Source organism: Idiotropiscis lumnitzeri, chromosome 9 (assembly GCF_059441095.1).
Source record: "Idiotropiscis lumnitzeri isolate Australia: NSW breed Sydney's pygmy pipehorse chromosome 9, RoL_Ilum_1.0, whole genome shotgun sequence".
In the NCBI taxonomy this organism is placed as follows: Eukaryota; Metazoa; Chordata; class Actinopteri; order Syngnathiformes; family Syngnathidae; genus Idiotropiscis; species Idiotropiscis lumnitzeri.
Genome location: NC_142399.1, coordinates 504,120 through 525,711, shown reverse-complemented (window position 1 = coordinate 525,711; position 21,592 = coordinate 504,120). Strand labels below are relative to the sequence as shown.

General features: G+C 44.5%; 2 protein-coding genes and 1 non-coding gene across 8 annotated transcripts in view; all 3 read right to left on the bottom strand.

Annotated features, from left to right (window-relative positions):
• Positions 1-237: 237 nt before the first annotated feature.
• LOC148329726 (uncharacterized) lies at positions 238-3,974 on the bottom strand. 4 transcript variants are annotated; one of them, XM_088305009.1, is made up of 4 exons: positions 3,850-3,974; positions 3,131-3,204; positions 1,171-1,270; positions 238-941 (listed from the first exon to the last, which is right to left on the bottom strand). In XM_088305009.1, exons 2-4 carry the CDS (start codon positions 3,196-3,198, stop codon positions 708-710), a joined length of 402 nt encoding a protein of 133 aa, XP_088161135.1. In that variant the 5' UTR covers positions 3,199-3,204; positions 3,850-3,974; the 3' UTR covers positions 238-707. The 4 variants fall into 4 exon arrangements, with proteins under 4 accessions (XP_088161135.1, XP_088161138.1, XP_088161136.1 ...); XM_088305012.1 differs by having other exon boundaries at positions 238-938; XM_088305010.1 differs by lacking the exon at positions 3,850-3,974 and adding an exon at positions 3,706-3,849.
• On the bottom strand, positions 2,949-3,084 carry LOC148329727 (small nucleolar RNA SNORA14). Its single transcript, XR_015845523.1, has one exon. It is a non-coding gene; the product is annotated as a small nucleolar RNA SNORA14 (small nucleolar RNA).
• Positions 3,975-5,983: 2,009 nt separating the features above from the next.
• The window catches only part of arid4b (AT-rich interaction domain 4B), a 34,533-nt gene continuing 18,924 nt past the window's right edge, over positions 5,984-21,592 (bottom strand). The window contains exons 7-24 of one of the 3 annotated variants that reach the window (XM_088304518.1): positions 20,902-20,993; positions 17,529-17,670; positions 16,369-16,448; positions 14,794-14,870; positions 14,200-14,348; positions 14,051-14,123; positions 13,272-13,366; positions 13,088-13,185; positions 12,798-12,981; positions 12,505-12,725; positions 10,432-10,614; positions 9,462-9,546; positions 9,172-9,382; positions 7,914-9,098; positions 7,722-7,832; positions 7,405-7,629; positions 6,642-6,788; positions 5,984-6,360 (exon numbers count right to left, since the gene is read on the bottom strand). In XM_088304518.1, coding sequence (XP_088160644.1) covers positions 6,227-6,360; positions 6,642-6,788; positions 7,405-7,629; positions 7,722-7,832; positions 7,914-9,098; positions 9,172-9,382; positions 9,462-9,546; positions 10,432-10,614; positions 12,505-12,725; positions 12,798-12,981; positions 13,088-13,185; positions 13,272-13,366; positions 14,051-14,123; positions 14,200-14,348; positions 14,794-14,870; positions 16,369-16,448; positions 17,529-17,670; positions 20,902-20,993 — 3,492 coding nt within the window. In that variant the 3' untranslated portion in view covers positions 5,984-6,226. The remainder of the gene's footprint in view (positions 6,361-6,641; positions 6,789-7,404; positions 7,630-7,721; positions 7,833-7,913; positions 9,099-9,171; positions 9,383-9,461; positions 9,547-10,431; positions 10,615-12,504; positions 12,726-12,797; positions 12,982-13,087; positions 13,186-13,271; positions 13,367-14,050; positions 14,124-14,199; positions 14,349-14,793; positions 14,871-16,368; positions 16,449-17,528; positions 17,671-20,901; positions 20,994-21,592) is intronic. The other 2 variants (XM_088304519.1, XM_088304520.1) reach the window with 2 other exon arrangements.

Genomic DNA, 21,592 nt, shown 5'->3' with positions numbered 1-21,592 from the left:
CTCGAATCCACTTTCCACCAAGCAGTCTGCGCTTCTGCTCACTGCATAACGTGGAAACCATCAACGATGCTTTGCATTTCCGTTCCAAGAAGGATGGCAATAACTGTGTCGTCTATTTAAATGTTTGACCTTTTACCCACCAATGAATTGAGCAAGGAAGACGAAGCGAACGGCAGTGTGCAATGCTCATGTCAGCAGGAGATATTTTCTGCCTTGCAGTCGCTTTGAGCATTAAAGTGTGATGATTAATTATACCTTTATTACACAGAATAAGTCACATAATACAAGACGTTGTCAGTTAGTGACTATGGCGTTCATTCGCTTAGATTATTTTTTTTGTTCTAGACCAGTGGTTCTCAAATGGGGGTACTTGAAGGAACTCCAACATTTTAAATAAAAGAAACATGCAAACATCGGTTAAAAAAAAAAAACTTATTGAATTAAAATGTCCCCAAATCAACCCAATTGCCACCTCTCGTTACCTGTCAATCACATGCGACGAGAGAATTAAAGGGTACTTGGCTGAAAAAACATTTCTCAGGTGGTTCGCCACTGGAAAAAGTTGAAGAAAACACGGTTCGAGTCAACGGGAAAGGAAGAGGTATGGTCTGAAGTTGGTACTTCTATTCATACGGAGATCAAATCTCTTCATCATAAACATGACATTTTACCGTAAAACACCATTTTAACATGACACATCGGAGAACTCAAAGACAATCTTCAAACAAGCCCATTTTTGACACGTCCGGTTGGTCACTTAAACGTCGACGATTGAAACATCGGTGCCGTTGGAATCCGTCCGGCTGCTGGGTTCGGGCCCGATGAAGATGGGGGGGCCCCCGCTCAATGTGTGCCGACGCTGCGATGAGGTGCCGCGACGGACACGTGCAGCGAGAATCCGCCAGGCTGCACGCCAACACCTGACAGCGGAGGAAGACCTGCTGCAAACGCAAACGCGAGGAAACGCCTCTCATCAGACATCGTCATTACGATTTCTATAGCACATTTGTTGAAGACATTTTAAAAGTAAATCAAATGAGATGCAGTAATGAAATGATTAGAAACTATGAATAATAAACATAAAGATGTCGAATTGTCAATAATCCAAACAACAGATTGTCACAAATTCTTTTTCGAGCCCGCGGGCTCCCAGCAGCCCGCCTTCCTCACCCGATTGTCCTTGCCAATGAACTTGAAGACAGGAACCCGGTCGTGCCTGGAGAGCCGGTCCTCGGATGAGTACCGAGTCACCGTTTCATCCGAGATACACCTGCTCGCACACAAGACGCAGACGTCAAGTCTTTACAGGGATGGCCACAGTGACAGTTTTTTCTTTTTAATTTTTAAACCCTAATTTTCACTTTAAAGTGAATTAATTATGATATGATTATTGCTTTATTTGCAAATGAGGCTCTATGACTAATATTGCCTTGAAACTCGCCTTGCCATAAAAGTCCTTCCCCCCCCCCCCTCAACCAAAGTCAGTGGCGTTTGACATTTGATGCGACGCATGCGGTTCACTGCCCTAGAACCGCCAATCATTTGATTGCCACGGCAGCAGACGCGTCGGATCTTACAGGTCAGGATGCCGCAAAGCCAAATGAATTTTTCCCGCAAAAAAAATGGAATTAAGGAGTTGAATAAAAGTAGCTGTCAAGCTTCTTCAAAGGTTATTTGAGTCCACGCATTTTAAAGAAATAACTAAAAAGCAATTGTTTGCAGACACTGCAATGCACTTTCATTGCGTGTACTCGGCCTGAAGGATGGAACGGTGGAACGCACGTCTTTCTCGAAGGGCACAGAGTGTTCGCTAAAATGAAGATTGCTACTTTTTTAATTCATGATTTATCTGAGCTGGAGAATCGAGTCAATGACTGGGCTGACGCAGATTACCGTCCCATTGATGCGTGTATTTGTATCTGTACGTGTGTGTGTGTCACGTGTATTTTATTATTTTTCATACATTCTAAATACTAATTAACTTCCATCTGGTGGAATCAATTTTCCCCCCAGTTTATTTTAAAAATTGCTCAGCAATGAGAAAGGTGCGACATCACAAAGAGTGGGAGGCGTGTTCAACTCTTCTTATTTTTAACTCCCTTTTTTCCTCACATTCCGCACACAAAAGTCTGAGCTCGCGTGTAATATGACAACACTGTTGTTAACAAACCGAGGATCTTTAATGTTTGCTAAATGTGTTTGCTTTTCCCCAACTTTTACGGATAACGATGACACAATTAAAGTCATTATGTTCTTGAATGTCAGCGCGCATTTATTTGCGCCAGACGTTCATGAGAGGTCATTTGTTTGACTCAATCAGCTCTTAATGCCACCACGATCAATTAAACGGTAATGAAGGAGAGCCTTATGCCATACCGAAACAAAAGACAGTGGGTGCAAAATTCAGAATTGAATTGAGAATGAGCGTTCAATTTTTGAATTGGAATATAGGTCAGAAATAGGAAGCCAAATTGCAAGTGAAATTCATGACGCTGAATTGAAGTGTATTCAACAACAAAGTAGAGAAGCCCATTTCCGACATGAATTTCATACAAATATTATTATAAGACCTTTATGTACACAATGTTTAATTTTTGTAAATTGTAACATTTGTTTCTAAACTTTAAAAGGCAACTCAGATAAAAAAAAAAGTTCAAGATTCAAAATTCTAAAAACTTGAAATTGTTTAATTTGATGGCACAACAGCGCATAATTTCCCAGAATAACTTGCCAGCACCCGATCCGTGCCCCTGACGTGCAGGTTGGCGTCGCCGTCCATGGCAGACTTTCGGCATGCGAGATGTAACATGTCACAAGATCAGGGACACGAAGCTGCTGTTTGGCCCTGGCAGATGTCTGCATGCCATTTATTAGTTTCAATATTGAGGTTAAGTGGACTACACAATTGTTAACAAACCATCAAGCATGTGCAAGGATCAATCACAGAGATTTGTGTCTTAGAGGTGAAATAACCAAGAGCATCAGATAAGTGGCGCTTGGTTTTGGATGTTCTAAGCTTAATCTTGCACCCTTGCGTGTCCCAGAGGCCACAGAAGGCAACTGGGGAGTTTATTAAAGATGCCAGGAGAAATAATACATTTATTTATTGCTCTTTTAAAGAGCTACTCACCTTGTCTGTGAGATGGTTGGTGGGGAAGGTGAAGGTCTGCATGAAGCAGGGATGACGTTGCAGGTCATATTTACCTGCAACAGGAGAGCAATATGTACTTGAGACGGCCATGCTCTTCTAGGTGATACTAAATAACAATTTTGGGTTCGCTGCAACGTACGTCACAAGATAAGGTGCACCAAAATAGAGTAAAAATGTTTAATTGACATTGTCGAGAAGTGTGGGTTGTGCTTAGTATCGGAGCGGCAACTAAGCACAATTCATACCTCTGATGATGCAACACAGTTTCATGCCACTAAATGAACCACGTTTAAAACTGTAAAAACAACACCAACTAGTAAAAGTAGAATGTCACAGCTGCTTAATCACTTGACTACGTTTGTTCCTAAATGAGTGACCTTTGTTAGAATATGGAACGAAAGCAAACAAAGGAGCGACTGAGTGCGCCGGCTTTAAAAAAAAAAAAAAAACTATCCACAATAGCAACTCTACAAACCAAGACAATATATTAATATGTAACCATCTTATAATTTAACGACTGTTGGACAAACAAGCAACATTCAAAATTAGCCTACATGCGGTTTGTTCGGCCACGTGCACGTTACCGTCCTTCGTGTGATTTAAACCTTGCTTCGGTCAACATTTCCGTGGTCTTTCTCATAAATGAGAATTTGTTGAAGGTTTAACACGACTCGTAATTTAAAAGAACGCAATCTCACCGTTTCTCATACCGCAAAGATTGTCCATTTTGTACGCAGTCTGACCACTTCGGCTACACTGCAGTCAACGAGGCTAGGCTAGGCTAAATAAAATTAGCTAAGCAGTTAGCAGCTTTTAAAGCGACGCTGCACATTCCAAGTCAGTGATTGGCTGGTGCAACAAAAGTATCATTTCATTGGGTAAAAATAAGATTGACACATTCACGACCAATCACATTTCAGAATCCTGTTTTTTTTTTTTTACCGTCATGTCCTACCATTGTCAAACACGAGACGATTTTTTTGGTATTTTGTGAGCAAAATGACACTATAAATGTACCACTTAGTTTCGAATCAAAAAGTGTTAGAGTTTATACCATAGGTTCTGCCATTTGGCAAAAAAGACGGAATATAAAATAAGAAATAAACATCAATGATGCCAACAGTCAACCTGGATACTTCACAAACTATGGCATTTATTTCAAACAGAGGCTTTGCTTTGCATTTTTACAATAAATTACACAATGACCGTCATCTGATAAACCTAATAAATACTATTTTAACAAGCTCCTTTATCATAATCTATGGCCCTATCCATTTTCCATGCAGTTTGGAAAATGGATCAGCCTCATTAAAAAACACCATTCTTCTCGTAAAAGCACAAGCTAATGAAAACAAATACTGAATATAACGTAAAGTAAAACATGAAATTTAAAAAATGGGAAAACAATATAAGGTGGACAACAATTAAAATGAATAAGAGTCAGAACAAAAATTGACAAACAACCCCCCCCAAAAATCTCACGAGAATAAATGTATGGGTCCAAAGGAGGACATGCATGCTGTGACTCAATATTTACACAAAGTACAATTAAAAGCATAAAACTGTCTGTACAGAAAAGTACATTATTAACAGTGCAAGATATTAAATAGCTCGACTCAAAACACTTCTCAATATACAAATCTATAACAAAAGCATACAATTACATACAAGTGCTAAACAAAATGTAACTTCAGGTTATCATTGAGTAGAGGTCTATACAAAGGAAACAGAAAATGTATTCATATACATCAATGTATAATAGAAATGCACATTTACAATAGCTTTACCTTTATTGTGGTCATAGCACATGGATGGGAAAATATGCGTGTTGTTGAGTTTTTTTGGTAAGGGTGAGTATGAGAAGAAGTGTGACAACGGATATATGAAGGACAGTAGAAGGGAGGCTATGCTTTGCCTTACGTAATGAAAACAAAGCACATGTAAGAAATAACAACTAAACTAACTTCACGTTTGGAACACTGTACACGAGGGATTCTGCTTCATTTCAACTGTGAATACCTCTTATGGCTCTTTTCAAGTCAATGATCCAGTTGGGGGGCATGCAGCGAGTCTTCAATCAGGAGTTAAAAATGGAGATGTGAACGATGAGATGGTTTATACAAAAAAAAAAAAAAAAGGCAGATGAAGTGAAGTAATGCGACCATTGCGTTCATCATCATTGCACCGTTTGTACCCAAGATTCAGTAGCAGATTGATCCAGTATAGTTCTACAATTACATATTCCTTTTTTTGGGGGGGGGGATAAAAGCCATCACTATCCATTATTCACGGTCCTTCACATACGTACCAACACACACAATCGCTCAGTTACACTGCATTTTGAAGTCTTTTGGAAGGGACATCATTTCAGGCAACCTTCTGATTTAAGAGGAGGAGCAGGAAAAAAAAATGTTCTGTCCTTCCTCCAAGTGCCACATGGAAAAGAACTAAAAGGCACTACAGTATCATACCAGAACACATCAACTGTGGCTGCCTGCGAGCGCCAAGACTCGATGCGAACGTGCAGGCCTGAAGACCACAGAAGCATCGTCAACGGACTTTTTGCCAGAAAAAGGCTCGACAGGGAACATTTGGGTCGTTAAGTCGTGCCAATGTGAATTCCTCAATGAAATAGCGAGCTCAGGCGGCACCATGTTGAGCTACGACGACAGCGCAGGAGGGACTTGAATGCTTCACATTTCTTATCAAATGGAAAATCGCTATTGCTTGTAAAAATGCAATCTTATAAATGTTCAATTAGAATTAAGTAGAGCACAAAAGACAATTGTGAATCCAGTCCCACAATTTTCAACCCCCCCCCCCCCCCCACCCACGCAATCATCATGAAAGTGCACTTAAGTGCCATTAGCTTGCCAAGAAAACAGTTGTCAATAAAAAATAGTGCTTGTTTCTTGTTTAGTTTCGTTTTTTTTGTCTCTGGTCTGGTGTCGTGCCCCAGTTGAGTTGTTACAGTATGCAGCTTGACGTGTCCATCCTCTGGGAAGGAAATGGGGGCAGCGGCCCCGGGGTGCTGGTTAAGTGCTTGGTGCGGCGGCTCCTCGCTGCGACATCCTGTCACCTGCATTCGACTGAGACGCCAGAAGACGAGGACGAAGACACCGGTTGGTCGGCCAGCGTCAGCATGACGGCTGCGGTCAGCGAGCTCGAGGACGGTGAGGAGGATGACGACGACGATGCGGCCGCCGTGCCTGCAGACCAGAAAGACGCTTTGCTTAGGCGGCCATTTCTAATTGGCTTAGATTCAAGTTGTTCCGAGTATCTGAAAAGCCAAGCCAGTCAAGATTTTGTCATCAGCCTGTTTGTGAGCAAGACATTCAACATGTTAGGTAACACTTGAGCTCATTAAGAGAATAAGCAGCCGCCCACATTTGAGTTGGGGACGCTGGCCAGCGAGCCAGAGCCACTTTGAAGTGACGGTCGGAGTCCGGCGGCGGAACACCACGGACTGAAACGGCAACATGCCACTCACTTTCCAGTTCCTTTTTCTTCATGCGCTTTCGTCGTCTGTCGATGGAGGCCACCTCCGACTTGAGAGAGAGGTAATGGTTCCTGATGTCCTGAAGCTTATCTTGAAGGAATGAGATCCTCTCCAGACTGCTCAATTTCTCCAGGTCAGCTTTGTGAGAAATAAATCGGAATTAGCGTCACGGCCCGACTACAAATTTAGACCGAAAAATGAAGCAGCTTTGTCTTCACGTCATAACACGGCAAAGGTGTCACACTGATGTTTGTTTTTTTTTTTTAAAAGCTTCATTACCACAAACGCGGTTAACAAACAAAAGTCATGGATCGCTGCGGCCGGTCAGCACGTGTCGTTAATGCGCTTGAACGTCTGCAACGGGAGAACGTTTTTCCATTGACTTTGAACATCGAGCTGTTGTTTCAATAAAAGACCGTGCCATAAATCACATGATATTGACATTGATCTCGGCGTTTCTGCCACACGGTTGGAAAACATCCGTCGTGATTTTTGTTGAGGCACAAATCGGAAGCGATGACGTCACGGGTTCATTGACAAACGCGACGTCAGACAGTTACGTTGGTCCACTGTGGCAATTTCATTGGCCAGATGTGTCGACATTATCGGAAAATGTTTTGGGGAGTGACACTCGTTAGGAAAAGGAAAAAAAAAAAAAAAAGTAGTCGCCTTTCAATAATTCTTGTCAATGACGCTAACGATTACGTGGATGAGTTTGAGTTCATTTGCATCTGCCATTGCAATGTTTGCTTACACATCTGGAAGCTCCACTTGTACACCCGCTGCGATCTGCCATGGCTTTCGCGGTGCTGCGCGTGATCGGCGTCACCCTGTTTGTGGTACTTATGGCTTGACGGCGGAGATCGGCCGCGACACTTGGGCGAAACTGCAAGCTTGACGTCCGATGTGTCGTCGTTGGCGGCAGCCGCTTTGGAAGAGCTTTCCACAAGAGACTGGTCTTCACTGTCACTGCTGTTGGCTGCAAGGAAACAAGAACAAAGTCCGAGTCGCACCCCGCCTAGCAACTAAAGCGGACTTGAGCTTAGCTCGTCGGCGTCAAGTGGCGTTTACCCGTTTTCCGATTCTTTTTGGGAGGCACTCCGAGGCTCTTGCGGTTCGGCTTGTGTTTCTTTGAGACGCCGCCCGTCTGCGATTCCTTGGGCCTTTTCTGACTCACAGACGCTACGATGGCACAAAATGAAATGAGGGCACTTTAGGACGCGTGTACGGTGCTCCGTTATGAAGCCCATTTGCAGTTGCTACCTTTGGACTTGTGCTGGCTGCCGCTGCTCAGCTCCAGGCTGCAGTTGCTGCTGCTGTTGGAGGAGAGCGGCGCATCAAACACTTTGGGTGGCGAGGCCGTCCCTTGATGCCGTGGAAGATCTGGCAGCTCCCCACCCAGACTCTCCACTTCCACTGTGCTGCTGTCGCTCTCGCTGCGCCGGCATGCCACTTTGTCCTGCGCCAGCCCTGGCAGGAGAGCTGCAGAAACGGACAGTGGAGGAAGAGCAGGCGGTGTGGGCGGCGCCGGCGGGGAAGGCGGCGCTCGACCGCAGTCTTCCAATGTAGCGCCTCGACCTGAGGGGGACTCCGGGGTGGTGGGGGGCGTGTTGAGGACAGAGTTGCTGCCACTGCTCGGGAACTCGTGCGGTTTGTCATTTTCCAGGTGCTCCTCCGAGGCGTCGTCCTCGGGTCCCGCTTCCTGCTCAACACTCGTGTCCTCCAGGCTGGAGGCAACAGGCGGAGGCGGAGGAGGAGAATGAGCGGCCTCCGTGTCTGAATCCGAGAATAACTCTTTTAGAGTCTTCTTTGGCCACTGCGCTTGAATGCTGGACCAAACGTCTTTTTGGCCTTTGGAGCGCACGGCCGGCTTATCCTCTCCATTGCCAGACATCTTGGCCCGCTTTTCAGGAATGTCCCAGAAGCCCGCTTGTCTGCTGGATTTGCTCTTCTCCTTCGTCCCGTTGTACTTCTCGGAAGGAGAACCTTTGCTTTTCGGCTGGCCTCGTTCACCGCCCTCAGCCTGGGAACCAGAAAGCGCTGCTGCCTCATCATCAGAACTGCTGCTAGACGAGGCCCGTCGCTCTTCCGCGGCAGCCGCACTCCTCTCCTGCAGTTTCCTGGAAGAGCCGACCGGCAACCAGTCGGCGCTCCGCGTGGCCCTCCTCGCTTTGGCCTCTTTTTTGGGGGTCCTCTCTGCCGTCCCTTCAGATTTCCTCTTCCTTGCGCTTGCCTCCCCAACCAAATCCGGCTTGGGCTTCGCCACTTCGGCGCTGCTCGTTTCAAGGTTCTTCCCTGAGACGGCATTGGGCGGAGTACCACTCTCTCTCCATTCGGAGCTTTTTTGAAGCTCCGACGCACCCTTGACATCTCTGCGAGTATGATGGTCTTCTTTATTACTCTCTCCTTCGCACTCGGGGTCACTCTCGTCTGAGAACAATTCAGAGGCTGAGAAGAAGAAGGAGACCAAAAGATTGTTTCATTATTTACGCGACACTTTGACTAGTTCACGTTTTGCTACCTTGCAGACCGTTGAGGATGGACGTAATTTCGATGGACTCGGCCGGAGAATGCGGCTGAGCGCCTTGTTCGTCATCCTGATCCAGCTTGGAAAAGACATCCTGGCTGAGGTCACACTTGGAGCGAGGGACACGATTATTGTCGGGTGAAGGGCCGAGGACGTCTCTGTCGTTGAGCCTCTCCAATCGGTCTCGCTCACGCTCAGCTTTGTTCTGTCAGAATTGAATATAAAAATCAGGGATCCGCTTCATGTTATCCAGTCAAAAAGTAACATGAGATGCAAAGCCGTACCTTGATTTTTTTACGGTGCTTGATTTTTTGTACATTCTTATTGGCCGGGCGAACAATCTTGTCTGCGTTGATCCATTCATCATATCTAAAAAGCAAGTAAAAAAAAAAAAAACAAGTTTTCATCAATCAGATCCGAGAGGAGCGCCATAAAATAGCAAAGAGCAACACCCCCCCACACAGCCACCTGCGCTGTCTGGTCGGAAAGATTGCTGTGATACAAAAAGAAATACATCCGGTCGTGTTAAAGACAAAGCCTTAGAAAAATGCAAGAAACCACAAGCAACAGAACACAGAGTGCTATTTGGATCATACGACAAGAATGAAAAGTTGCACGACATCTCACAACATCACACACGTACACATTGCAGAGAGAACAACCATTGTCATTCGATTACCACAGGATCACACGACAACAATGAGACAATGAAATGTGTTTTTGCTAGTTGCCCAAACGCTCTAGTTGACACCGCATTAACACGAGCCCACTGCGGGGGGTGGGGGGGGTGACAGGGGGGGGGGGGGGAGATTAGGTAGGAGTGAGTGCAACAAACAGCACTTTGCTTGACCTCTCTGAAATTAGCGTCAATCAGGAGTGCAGGATCTACAGGAATTTGACTCGAACCACTGTGTGGCCAATCCAAGCATGAAACAGAAGTTCAGCATATCGGTTCAGACAGTTGGGGGGGCGGGGGGTTCAGACAGGGGGTTCAATCACAATTGGCTAAGAGGAGCTGAGGAATGTTCCAACATCAACCCCGTGCCCAATTCTGTTTCTGCCACTAGAGGGCTCAGTGAGCTCTGCCCGAGAGACAAGATCAGATGAAGCAGAATTGTGAGGAGGAGCGCATTAGTCGCGACTGCAGGGATCTCCGTGGAGTGGTCATCCCGCAGGCCAATTTGAAGGTTAAGATGTGATTTGGTTGGAGGGTGAATATCTAAGTTAGGTGACTGTCCCCACGTCCTGTCTTACCTCATGTTCCAGCCACAGTAGTGCACCAGGTAGAGCACCTCTCCCCCCTCCACGTCTGCCTCTTTCACAGTGGCCTCGTACGTCTTCAGACTGCGGCCTCTCCCATACCTCACCTGCACCTTCATCCCCGGGGGGTAACACTCAAACTCTTCCCCTTCCTCCCCCTCCTGACTGTTGTCATCCCTGCAAGAAAAACAGTTCAGCACTTCCTGTCCCTAGTCTGCTCCATAGAAAATCCCACACACCCTCCCACATTGGCGCAATCTATCAACAGACCTTCTGATGCTATTCTACCCACTTGACAGGTCTCAGAAGCTTCCTATCCCTCATCTGCAATACAACAGACTGAACAATACATGATAAGCCTTCCAAACTACAGCCCTTGAATGTTGCAAACATGACACTTCATTCATGGAAAGTCCAGGCTACTAACTAGCCAGCCCGAGATGCGCACAGCAAACTTGGGATTGCCATTCACACAACAGCCACAAGGAGGAGCTAGTGAGAAACAGTCAGGAACCGTCAAAGCTGGAGGCTCTACTGGCAATGGAGGAGGAGTGCTGGCGGTTAAGTGGCGATGACGCAAGGGCCCCAGGGGGCCCCAGGGGGCCACAAGGGCCGCAGGTTAGCACAGCAAAGCACGACTTGGCAGGCAACACAGCAACCTGAAGCACAACTACAACATTCAATTTAGTTAGCTAACCACAAAGAGCAGCTGTGACAACCTCCACACAGTCCTCAGTGAATGATTGCTGCTAGCAGCTGATTTTCAATATGGCACAAATAATATCAGCGCTTATCCGTGCTGCAAGTTGGACAGCCATAGAAGCTACTTATATTCTATAAATAGCGATGTAAAAAATGATGCAAACCTCGATATAATACCGAAATCTACTTTCTTAGGAAACAAACCTTTTGTAGTATTACTTGGTCTAGATAATAGCAAGTGTTCTGCATTTTCCTCTACTTGCAAAAAAAATTTAAACATAAATAACTCGGTTGGTAAACTATTCAACAGAGGAAACATAACATTGTCGGCACATCCAACTTAACATAAAATGGCATCTTGTACCATTCACCTTCATAAGTCTGCCTAATAATTCAAGGCTAAACACAACTTTAAAAAAAAAAAAAAAAAAAAGGTTGCCTTTAAAAATCCAACGCAATCAACTAAACAGGCCTGTCAAACGGGGATCTTGCGATCATAAATTAGTTACAGGCATACATTAAAATGTCAAGATTATGAATTTTTTCACCACTGTCCACGGATGTAAAACGGAAAAAAAAAGAAAGAAAAATCAATCAAATATCTGAAAGAAGTTCCCTGTTTTGGTGTAAACAAATCAGCACAATCATGGATAAAATGTCCAATGAAGACATCATGACGTCTTATCTTTGCATCACAATGCACTGCAACACAACTGCAAAGGCAGTTGATTCAAAAACGTTCACAGCGGTTGGTGACAATGAGACTTGACGCTCTCCGCAAAGCCTCGACACAAGTGTCAGAATATGAGGCCAACGCCCACGTCAGGCTCAAGTTAGAAGTCGCTCAACAAAACAGACAACACGTTAATGAGCCAAAACAAACATTTGTCATGACCGAAAGCCTGGTGTCTAGCGATCAAAAGCGTCAGCGACAACAATCACACATTCACACGGAACATTTCATTAAGGTGAATATGAGGTGGAGGAGAGGAGAACTCGCTTTGTCGTTATCAAGGCAGGGTGAAAGTCAAGAGGCCGTCGTTGAGAGAGACAGTAAGAGAGAGCGAGAGCGCAATGTGACGCATGCCAGGTGGAAGGTACCAGTCAGGCTTTGCTGTTGCCAGCCGATGCAGACGAAGCCATGACGGATAATAAAAGCACAGTGGGTAAGAGGAAAGCCTTCCTTCCTCTCTCTGAGCAAACTGAGGTGGCAATTTGCGCCATAAGAGGTCTGGATGACGGCTTGAGGTGCGGCCAACGAGGAAAAAGGACGCCGACTTTGGTCTTTCTCAAAAGCACATTGCGAATATTTTGAATAATGACACGATGCCAGCCGCGCCGTTTGTATCCCTTCAAAGCACCTACCCAGAGTTGTCCTTGCTCTCTTGGTCACCGTCGTGCTCCTGTTTTATGCTCTCGCCTCCGAGGCGAGACGTTGAAGAGCCTTCATCTGCGTCTCCTCCGTGGGGGCATCTGCCTTCATCCTCCTCCTCCTCGTCGTCGGTGTTGTTTCCATTGCTGTCCTTTGCCCCAGCTTTTGAAGTTGTGCACTGACTTTGGTTTAGAACCAACTCAAGTTTCTCCTCCTGAGGGAGAGGGATGCTTTGAATACAAAATCACTTGTGATTGGTAAAACGGGACTTGGGAACACATTGCACCTTGCAGACGATTGGCTCGCCATTTGCGTCGTCTTTCTGCTCTTCCGGGCCGGTTGACGTGGTGGCCGCGTTGCCTCCGTCAACCGCAGACGTCACCTCTCCTTTGGGGGCCTGCTTCAAAGGAAGCTCCATCTTGAATGCGATGGCAGTGGAAGTGCAATATTCTTCAAAGCCATAGAGATACCTGCGCAAAAGCACAATTGGAGTCCGATGCAAAGAAAGTGCCGAGCGCCTACATGAAACAAACCGCATTTGGCCCGCAGAGTTGCGGAGGCTGCTCTTGGACATACTTGCGATAAGCGCATTTGACGTTGTAGCCGGCAGCTGAATTGAGCACGGGGATTCCGAGGTCCTGGTAGATTTGCTTCCAAACAGCGCCACTTTCAATCTGCGTAAATTCACCGAGAACCAAGGGGGGGTCACACAAGAGAACAATGAGCGAGAAAAAGTCCGTGCGGTCACAGTGGCCCTCACATTGTCAAAGCCGCCCAGTTTGTTGACCAGTCTGTAGAGCTTGAACAGGTTGAGATTCCGGTAACCCAGAACAGGCCGCTTGTTAATGGGCGTTCCTGCGCGCAGATTTAGAATTCAGATCAAATTAGGACCAAACACGAGAGGAACACCAAAGAAAAACATGCCATTTAGATCATGTCTTGAGTTTCATGCTTTTTATTGATTGTCACAAATAGGCAATTCGAATATCTATTTGCGTAATAAAAAAAAAGAGGCAGCGGCTCTGGAAAGACGGATATGAATTCCCAAAACATCTGCTTACTTTGTGCTTGCCGCACACGTTTTCTAAAACATGAAACTTTTGTTTGCATTGTTGTTGAAATCTGACTTTTGAGTTACTGACTCATATTTCGGCCCCACTTGATTGGTCCAATTTTGTGAAGCCGTCAATGCTTACAAATGCATTAAAGACGTATTTTTCAATTTCACAACCTCAACTGAAGTTGATAAATAAACCATCTTTCATGTGAATTCATTTCCTTCATTTTCTTTTGTTTCAGTCAAAGCGGAAAATATAAAGTCAAAACAATGTCACTAAATCTGACGTTGTTTATTTGAATACAATGCGTATTCCAATTGATTGCTCGTGTTTGGTAAAAGAAATATGTGGGGCAAGTCCGTTGACCCAAAAAATAACGCGTATAATCACCATCGCAATATTGAGGAAGAAAAAAAGCACCACAAGGTGATTTTTCAAAATCAATCAGCCCCATCTCTGACCGCAATTGTTTTGAACTCACTTCTGTCTTCCATGAATTTGTAGAGCTGCTGAAGAAAGTTCTCCCTCTCTTCGGGAAATGGCTCCACTTCCTCCTAAAGTCCGCGAGACCGGAGCGTTTGAGGCTGATGGCCACTTGAAAAAGACGCGTGATCGCGACGCAGGCTTTACCTCTTCTTCTTCTCCACTGGCATCTTCTTCTTGTTCCTCCTCTTCGTCATCATCATCCACCTCACTGCTGGAGCTTTCCTCTTTCACTTCAGCCTTCCAGGTGATGGGAATGACCGATTGTTGCTGAAAGTCCAAGGCTGCATCCAGCGCTGTTCAACACACACAAGAATTGCCCGATTGGTCATCGTCTCAACAAATCAAACGTGAAAAGCACAATTCACAGCTTTGATTTAACTCCTCCCGGCCCCGAGTGTGGTTGAAACACAAAAAGTGCGGCAATTAATGAGGTCCAAACCAATTGCACAGCACAGCAATTCTACCACAGGTCGCTAGGGGGCGTAAGCCGCATCAAACAACCGTGGCAGAGTCGCGTTTTGCATTTTTGTAAAGCAGACAGATAACACAGAAAGTGTTTTGCTACAACAGGGGGGGAGCCTGCTGAATCATAAATCAGGGTCTTCATAAAAGCTCTGGCGAGGATTTCAAGAAAACTTTCCCCGCAGCCCACACTGATCATCTTCTGTTAATGTGCCAAAACACATCATGTTGCAAACATTTGCCACTTATGGCCTCATCTTCACAAAGTCAACAAACCTGACTTCAGTCCTGCATCCGCCTTAGGGGGGCAATCTGTGTCGATCTCTCGAATATCCTTCCGTAGCACCATGTAACTGCAAAAACAAAAAAAAGGGACTGATTAGCAGTTGCGATGCACAACCAAAAATCCAAGTAGCTTTCACACAAGCACAGCAATAAAGTCCAAATGAGATTTTGTAAAAACATGGAATAGTGCATTTATTGCACTTAGCCAAGTCAAAAGGCTTCACTTTGCTTTGGCAAATTAACAAGTGCACAAAGTTAGTCTGCCAAACAAAGGGAGTAAAACTTGTTTCCACTGTTGCTAAGGTAACAATCTGACCAACTTGGAATACCCCCCCCCCCAAAAAAAAAAACTCCATTCTACTCTTTGCATGTGTGACCTTGGTTCCTCTAAAAATGTTTTCAAAAGCCATTGCTTGTGAACGGCGCACTTATCGCCAACGATCCCAAACTCTCTGGAGAGGGAGCAGCGCACATTGACCTGTGAACTCTCATCAGCAAACAACGTGAGCACGTAGATGACACTCAGTGCCACTTTGGAGCAACAGGGGCTGGCGTAAATGATTACAAAAAAAAAAAAAACAAGTGGAAACATACGTGTGAACGTGAAAAGCAGGTCGCATTCTTAACATTAACAAGTGCAGTTTATTATCAAATATTTAGATGAGTTGAACAAATGGTTCTCGGCACAGCCAATAAATAATGAGGACCAAAAACGCAAAGAGCCAATCAAGACACAAACATGAGTAAACAAAAGACATGAGACTGACAGCTCAAAACTTGTCCTCTGTGGTAAAAAGGAGACCCAATTTCTGATCACACGTCTTTCATCTTGTTATTCCTTCCACATAAAAGGAAGGCAGATTGGAAGGAAACAACCCTTGAAAATCTCATTAATACAGAGATAGATTTTCCGTCTTCACACATTATTATTTCTGGAATCCAGCCCTCGATACACTGCGCTGATTTCACTTGGTAAAATGGAATAGCGACAGCAAGTGGAACAGCTGCCGTGTGTGCAGCGTAATAAAAAAAACAAAAAAAGAATCGTCTCTCCCCTTCACCTGACTATTAACCGCAAGACACACGATAAGAGGTCTTTTCACACTTTGGCTGCTATAATTATTTGCTGATGCCTTATTGTGGTTTGCAGATGCAAGGCTTGCGATAAGAAGACCTGGCGGCACTCAACAAAGGAATTCAAGGAAAGTCGCAGCCAGCAAACAAACAAACCGACTTTCACATTTTGCCAGATTTGAGGAAAATGACCATTTTAGTCCATTTCCCAAGTCGACACAAAGTTGGAAACGAGCAAGTAATTGCATCTGCCCCCATATCTAAAGACACGCGATGTCAGTAAGGTCTTCACGTAACACATGCAGAGTTTGTTTGTCCTCAAGCTGCTCACAAAGCTTTGCGTTTTCACTCTCTTAAGAGAACATGCATGCTTCAAACAGCATCAAAATGATTTATTCATGTTGGAATAAAATGAGGCAACATATCACGACAGCATTCAAATATTCGACGAGTCAAATATTCACGATAACTTCATCAATAATTCAGACTCACAATTTTCCATCCTTGAAGGAGCGGACGAATAAGCTTTCCTTTTTCATTGTGATGTCATCATGGCAGTCGGGGGAGGTGACCTGAGTGTGCAGAAACCAGAGACAATCCAGAGGTCAGATGAGGTAGCAGACGGCGTGCCACAATATGTCTGTGTGTGTACGTGAAGTTGTGTGGTAGATAAGGAAGTGAGAGTATCTGGCGTTGTCACAGTAAAACTAAAAATGTGTCTGTAAAGGCCATGTTGATTGACGGAATGCAAACTGAGCTAGACCAAGACAAGCGTGCGAGCGATCGAGATGCAGGATGAGGTATAAAGGTTGTTCAAAGGTTGTGTGCGGCTCGCGGCATGTGGCTCAGCCGTTGACTTAGGTTGAGGCGCCTAACAGTGGGAGCTGTTTCACTGTCACAGTCGAACCCAGGGGAGGCAGCACTGCCTTTGTGGAGATAGGATTTGCTTGTGCTTTCCACCTGCATGCTCCTCCTGCTCCCAATAGCCACACACAGTATTGAAATGTTTGTTTTGAAATAAAAAAAAAAAAAAAAAGGCAGCTGGCTACCTTCTCTTTTTTTGAACAACATGACACACTGCAAGCATGCAAATCAATACACACCCCCGAATATTTCATTATCGGGCATTATAGACCTCCTGTTTGGAAACAACATTTCCCTGACCGATGCAAAGCAAGTGTAAAGAGAATACTACCGCAAGGTGTCACAAGGGGGCAGCAAAGAGCTCCTCGGTCAACAGCAGGCCAACAACAACAAACACTTGCAGGCGGAGTTCTGCCTGGTGCTCAGTTAAAAGGGAAGCTTTTCCTTGCCTCTCCCATTCTCAACTCGACAACTTGGAACACTTATATCAACAAAGAAGGCCTGCCACCGTTTCACTGTCCACTTATGCTGCCCAAGACTTAAATATGGAGGGGGGGGGGGTTGTTGAAAACAAGCGAAAGCCAGAGTATTTGAGGTACACTTGATTTTCTAAACGTGGACAAAGTACAAAATACTGCCACTTATTTGTGCAAAAGCAATCAAAACCATGCACGCTTTCACCAGGCAAAAAAATATATCTCTAAAAAATAAAGAAGAGGGCTGATGAAAGATGGGAAGAGGCAGTGATGGAGCAGAGGACACAAAGCAAAGAGTTGCCGTGAGCTCACCAGTGCAGGATACCACGTGCTTTTCTTTTTATCTCCCACGGCCACGACCTCCACGCACACCACTTTGCCAAACAGATCTTCATTCTGACGTTGATCACTTTCCTCTTCTTCACTGGAGGATGAAGACAAGTCTTCCTCTTGGCTGCGTGACAAATTCAAAAATAGAAAGACCACTTATTGGTTATACAATAGAAAAGTGCAGCATAGATCAAAGTTTGCCAACCCGTTTGGGCTTGTGTCCCACAACGATTTTTGTCACCTCCTCAATCACGTGTTGAAACAATCATTTTTAAATGAAAAATCATTTTATTTAGTTTCCCTAATGTAAACATTTCATTCTTTTAGTTCCTTCAATCAAATGAAGCTTAAAACCGAATAAATAGTCCTCTATATATATTTTTTTTTTTGAAAAAGCAATCAAAATAAAGAAGAAACCCACGTTTGTTATATCCAACGCTTAGCATTTATGCTGGAGCTCTTTTCTATAATCACGCAAGCATTTCAACTTTAGCAAAACATTGAACAACGGTACTCAGAACCACTTTTGCGTTCTTTTCTTTGGAGTTTGAACGAGACACTTGAGCTGACATGCGGCTGTTGTGATTTTGACACGGCTGTGTCACAGGTTATTAATATTGCAAATAATAAATATTTTCCAAGCGGCGATGCGCTCACATTCCCGAGGTTGGGGAACAATTGTGTAAATGTTTGCACATTTCCATCCACTTGTGCGCCATAAACATAATGAAGGTTGCGAGCGAATATGACGGGTCAATCACAGGGCACACGCAGACAACCACGGACACACTCACACAATATAGAACGCGGGTGTCAAACCCAAGGCCCGGGGGCCAGATCCAGCCCACCACATTAGCGTACTTCATGTGGCTTATTATAAAATACAGTTTGTCTACTTCATGTTTTTTGCAAGTATTTTTCTTTTCATTTTGGCAGAAAACCAGCACCAAAAAGACACAAATGGATACCTAAACATTTGCATGCCACAAATGTTTGACTCCTGATTTAAAAATGTTATTTCTTGTTCACAATATTCCCACTAACAGTCAAAAGTCAGAGTTGACTTTGGAATTAGAAATAAAAGCATGGATCTCTTTTTTAAATGAACGTTGTTATTTACAAAATATTTGAGTTACGCACAAAATTGCCAGAGATTTTTAACCTCTATTTAGTTACTATTTTGGTATAAGATCAGAAGCATGATGTTATTCTCACACTTTGTAACCATCATTGGCAACATGCACTGAAAAACAGTTTTAGCAAAAAACACGTTGCATATGAGGATGGAAATTCCGCTTCTGCAACCTCAATCATTCAAATCCCAAGCGGCTGATTTTTTTTAATCAGAAAATACTATCTACGATATCTGTGTTATTTATTGGATTTCTTAAATGAAGCAACGGACGGTCAATGTGAGCGGAATTACATCTTTGTATAATCACAGATGCCAGAAGATGCTGCGTCCACTCCAAAGACGCGCTGCCTTCTGGACATAGAAAGCGCTCGCTGGTGATTTGTGTGAGTCAGGGAAAAAAAAGAATAATAATTAAAAAAAAAAAATGTATAGTGAATGAATTTTTTCAATACAAATGTGACATAAAGCTCAGATTTTTTTTCGGGGTGGGCAGAAAAAGGAAAGTTTTTGTATGCTAAAAATAACCAATGAATTAGAAAAGAATCAGACAATTAAAAAAAAAACAGAAAGAAACACATGAATCAGAATTTGCCCATTTTATGGATGAAGACAAGATTTAGTCGTCCTCCCCTTTCCCTCGACGCGTTTGAGTAACAAACAAGGCAATAAAAACAAACTCGATTGCAGTGGTTGTAAGAGAAGTCATCTTACGGCTTTTGAGACTATTTAGTGGGACACGACTCCTGACTGAGTATTTTTGTCCAGATGAGCCAGCTCATTAATCCTCAAAAGTTGATCATAGATGTGACGCCCTAAACTTGCAAACGACTGCTCAGGAGCTCCTTTTATGATCAATATTGTTGCAGGGGAACGTTAGCCAACAGCGTCATCTTAAAAAAAGACTCAATAAATGCTCTTATTGGGACTACCGTAGCAATAATTCAAGATAAAGATGTCCTTTATTAGTCCCACAATGGGGAAATTTGAGGAATTCAAAGTATAGAGGGCTCCACATAAACGAGGACGCCAGACGCCAGTGACAAAAGTCATCTTACCCATTTGTAAGTGAACAAGAACAATATTCAAAATGGAAGTGATGACTCCTGCGGCCAAATTAGATTTTTTGGGGTTCATGCTCATTTTTTGCTCAATTGCCACAATGCCAATCCTGGTTGTCAGGCTTGAAGATATTGTCGACAGTATTTCATTTCATTTGGTTTGTCTCTGCGTTTTTGTTGCGCTGTTTGACGCCGTCTGGTCTTGACATTGTTGTGACGTTTGCCGTCATGTTTGTCACGCACAAAAAGACCCCTTGAAGATTAGATTAGACATCTCAAGGTCCCCCCCCAAAAAAAATAAAAATAGTTCCAATCAGTGGCCCACATTTTAGTATTGGGCGGCATAGTATGCCACAGAAAAGATCGACTTTTAGGTTTTGTAGCAAATGTCGGCGTCTGAGCACTTTGTTTTGAGAAGCAGCAACAGTTTGAGCTTCTCTCAATTCTATTTGACATGAATATATGCACATGAATGTCGACTGACCTCAACGCTTAGCCGTTAGTTGCCTCGCAACGGCATTGTCAAACAAACAACATGAATGGATTTCAGTCAGCTTGAGCCGATATTGAGGCCCACCGATCGGCACTGTGAGGCGGACGTGCTAACGAGTTGGACTTAAGTCAAAGTCAACCAAGATGCTGACCAAGGGTGGACGTGCGTCCTGTCATCCAAGACAACTCGCTCAAACCATTCATGTCATTTCTTTTCCGGCAACATCTTTAATGTTTGCAAAGAATATTTGGGCGAAAAGGAGCAGGCCAGAGGTGCTAAAGTGCTGCTGGGACTCTTCCAAGCCAATATTGCCTCAACGCCATTAGCGGTGCTGCGTGTCCTCTTTATAATCGCCGTCATGTCCGTTGCCAAAAGCCCGAAGCGGTTTCAATTCCCGCATGAAAACGGCCGTCTGGCGCCAACGTATCAGAACGTAACGCACCCGCCCAAAAGGTGAGTGGGGTTTTCCTGCTGTCGGCCTCAGGAGCTTTTTTTTTTTTTTTTTTAGAAAGAAATGGAAACGAGGGCGAGTCTTTGCCATCACGAGACCTAAAATGCGTCTGGTTCGGCAGGGAATAGCGCCGGTCATTTCCATCGGCACGGAAGACCTCGCTCAGTTTGAATGAGTGACGCTTACGTGACGGAAAAGGAGGAAAGGACAACACTCACATTGGGTTGGATCGTCGGCCCCGATGACCCTTTTTACCGATGACGGGAGTGCCGAAGTGCTCGGGATTTGTGAGAGGGAGTCTGTCAAGCGTCTGCAGAGGTGACAAAAAAAGAGACAGTCAGGACACTCACATGTTGGTTGGACTCCAACACGGTTGTTGCTGACTTGAGCGCAAACTACATGATGCCGTTAGATCACCACAAGCGTCCCAAATGGATATTGTCTACAAAGTAACGTCGCGGCCAGTGGACGTGATGTCAACATCTCAGTTTCTCAAGTCAAAGGTCAACAGGAAGAAAGAACGTGCCGGTAGGGGATGGTGATGTGATTTTGGTCCTTGTGGACAGCGAGATGGAAACGACACTAAATAGTCGTTTCAATCATTAAGACAAAATATAAAGCAAAACGAAAAAGACTCCAGCTAAGGTGAGTACTGAGCGTGCGCAATTTATTTCAAGTTCTCCTCTCAGGACCGTCCAAAACTGAGGAGACCATGAATAAAGAGATGAAAAGGCGACATGGCGCCAAGGAAACGGAAGGCCGACCCAAACAGTACCAACAGGCGCCAGACTCAGATTCAAATATTTGACCGCGCTCACAGTTCAAATATAATTGAGCGCATAAAAACGGGGGCACGCGTTCCCAAAGCAGTTGCGCTGGAAGGCGCATCACGTTCGCTCACACGGATGA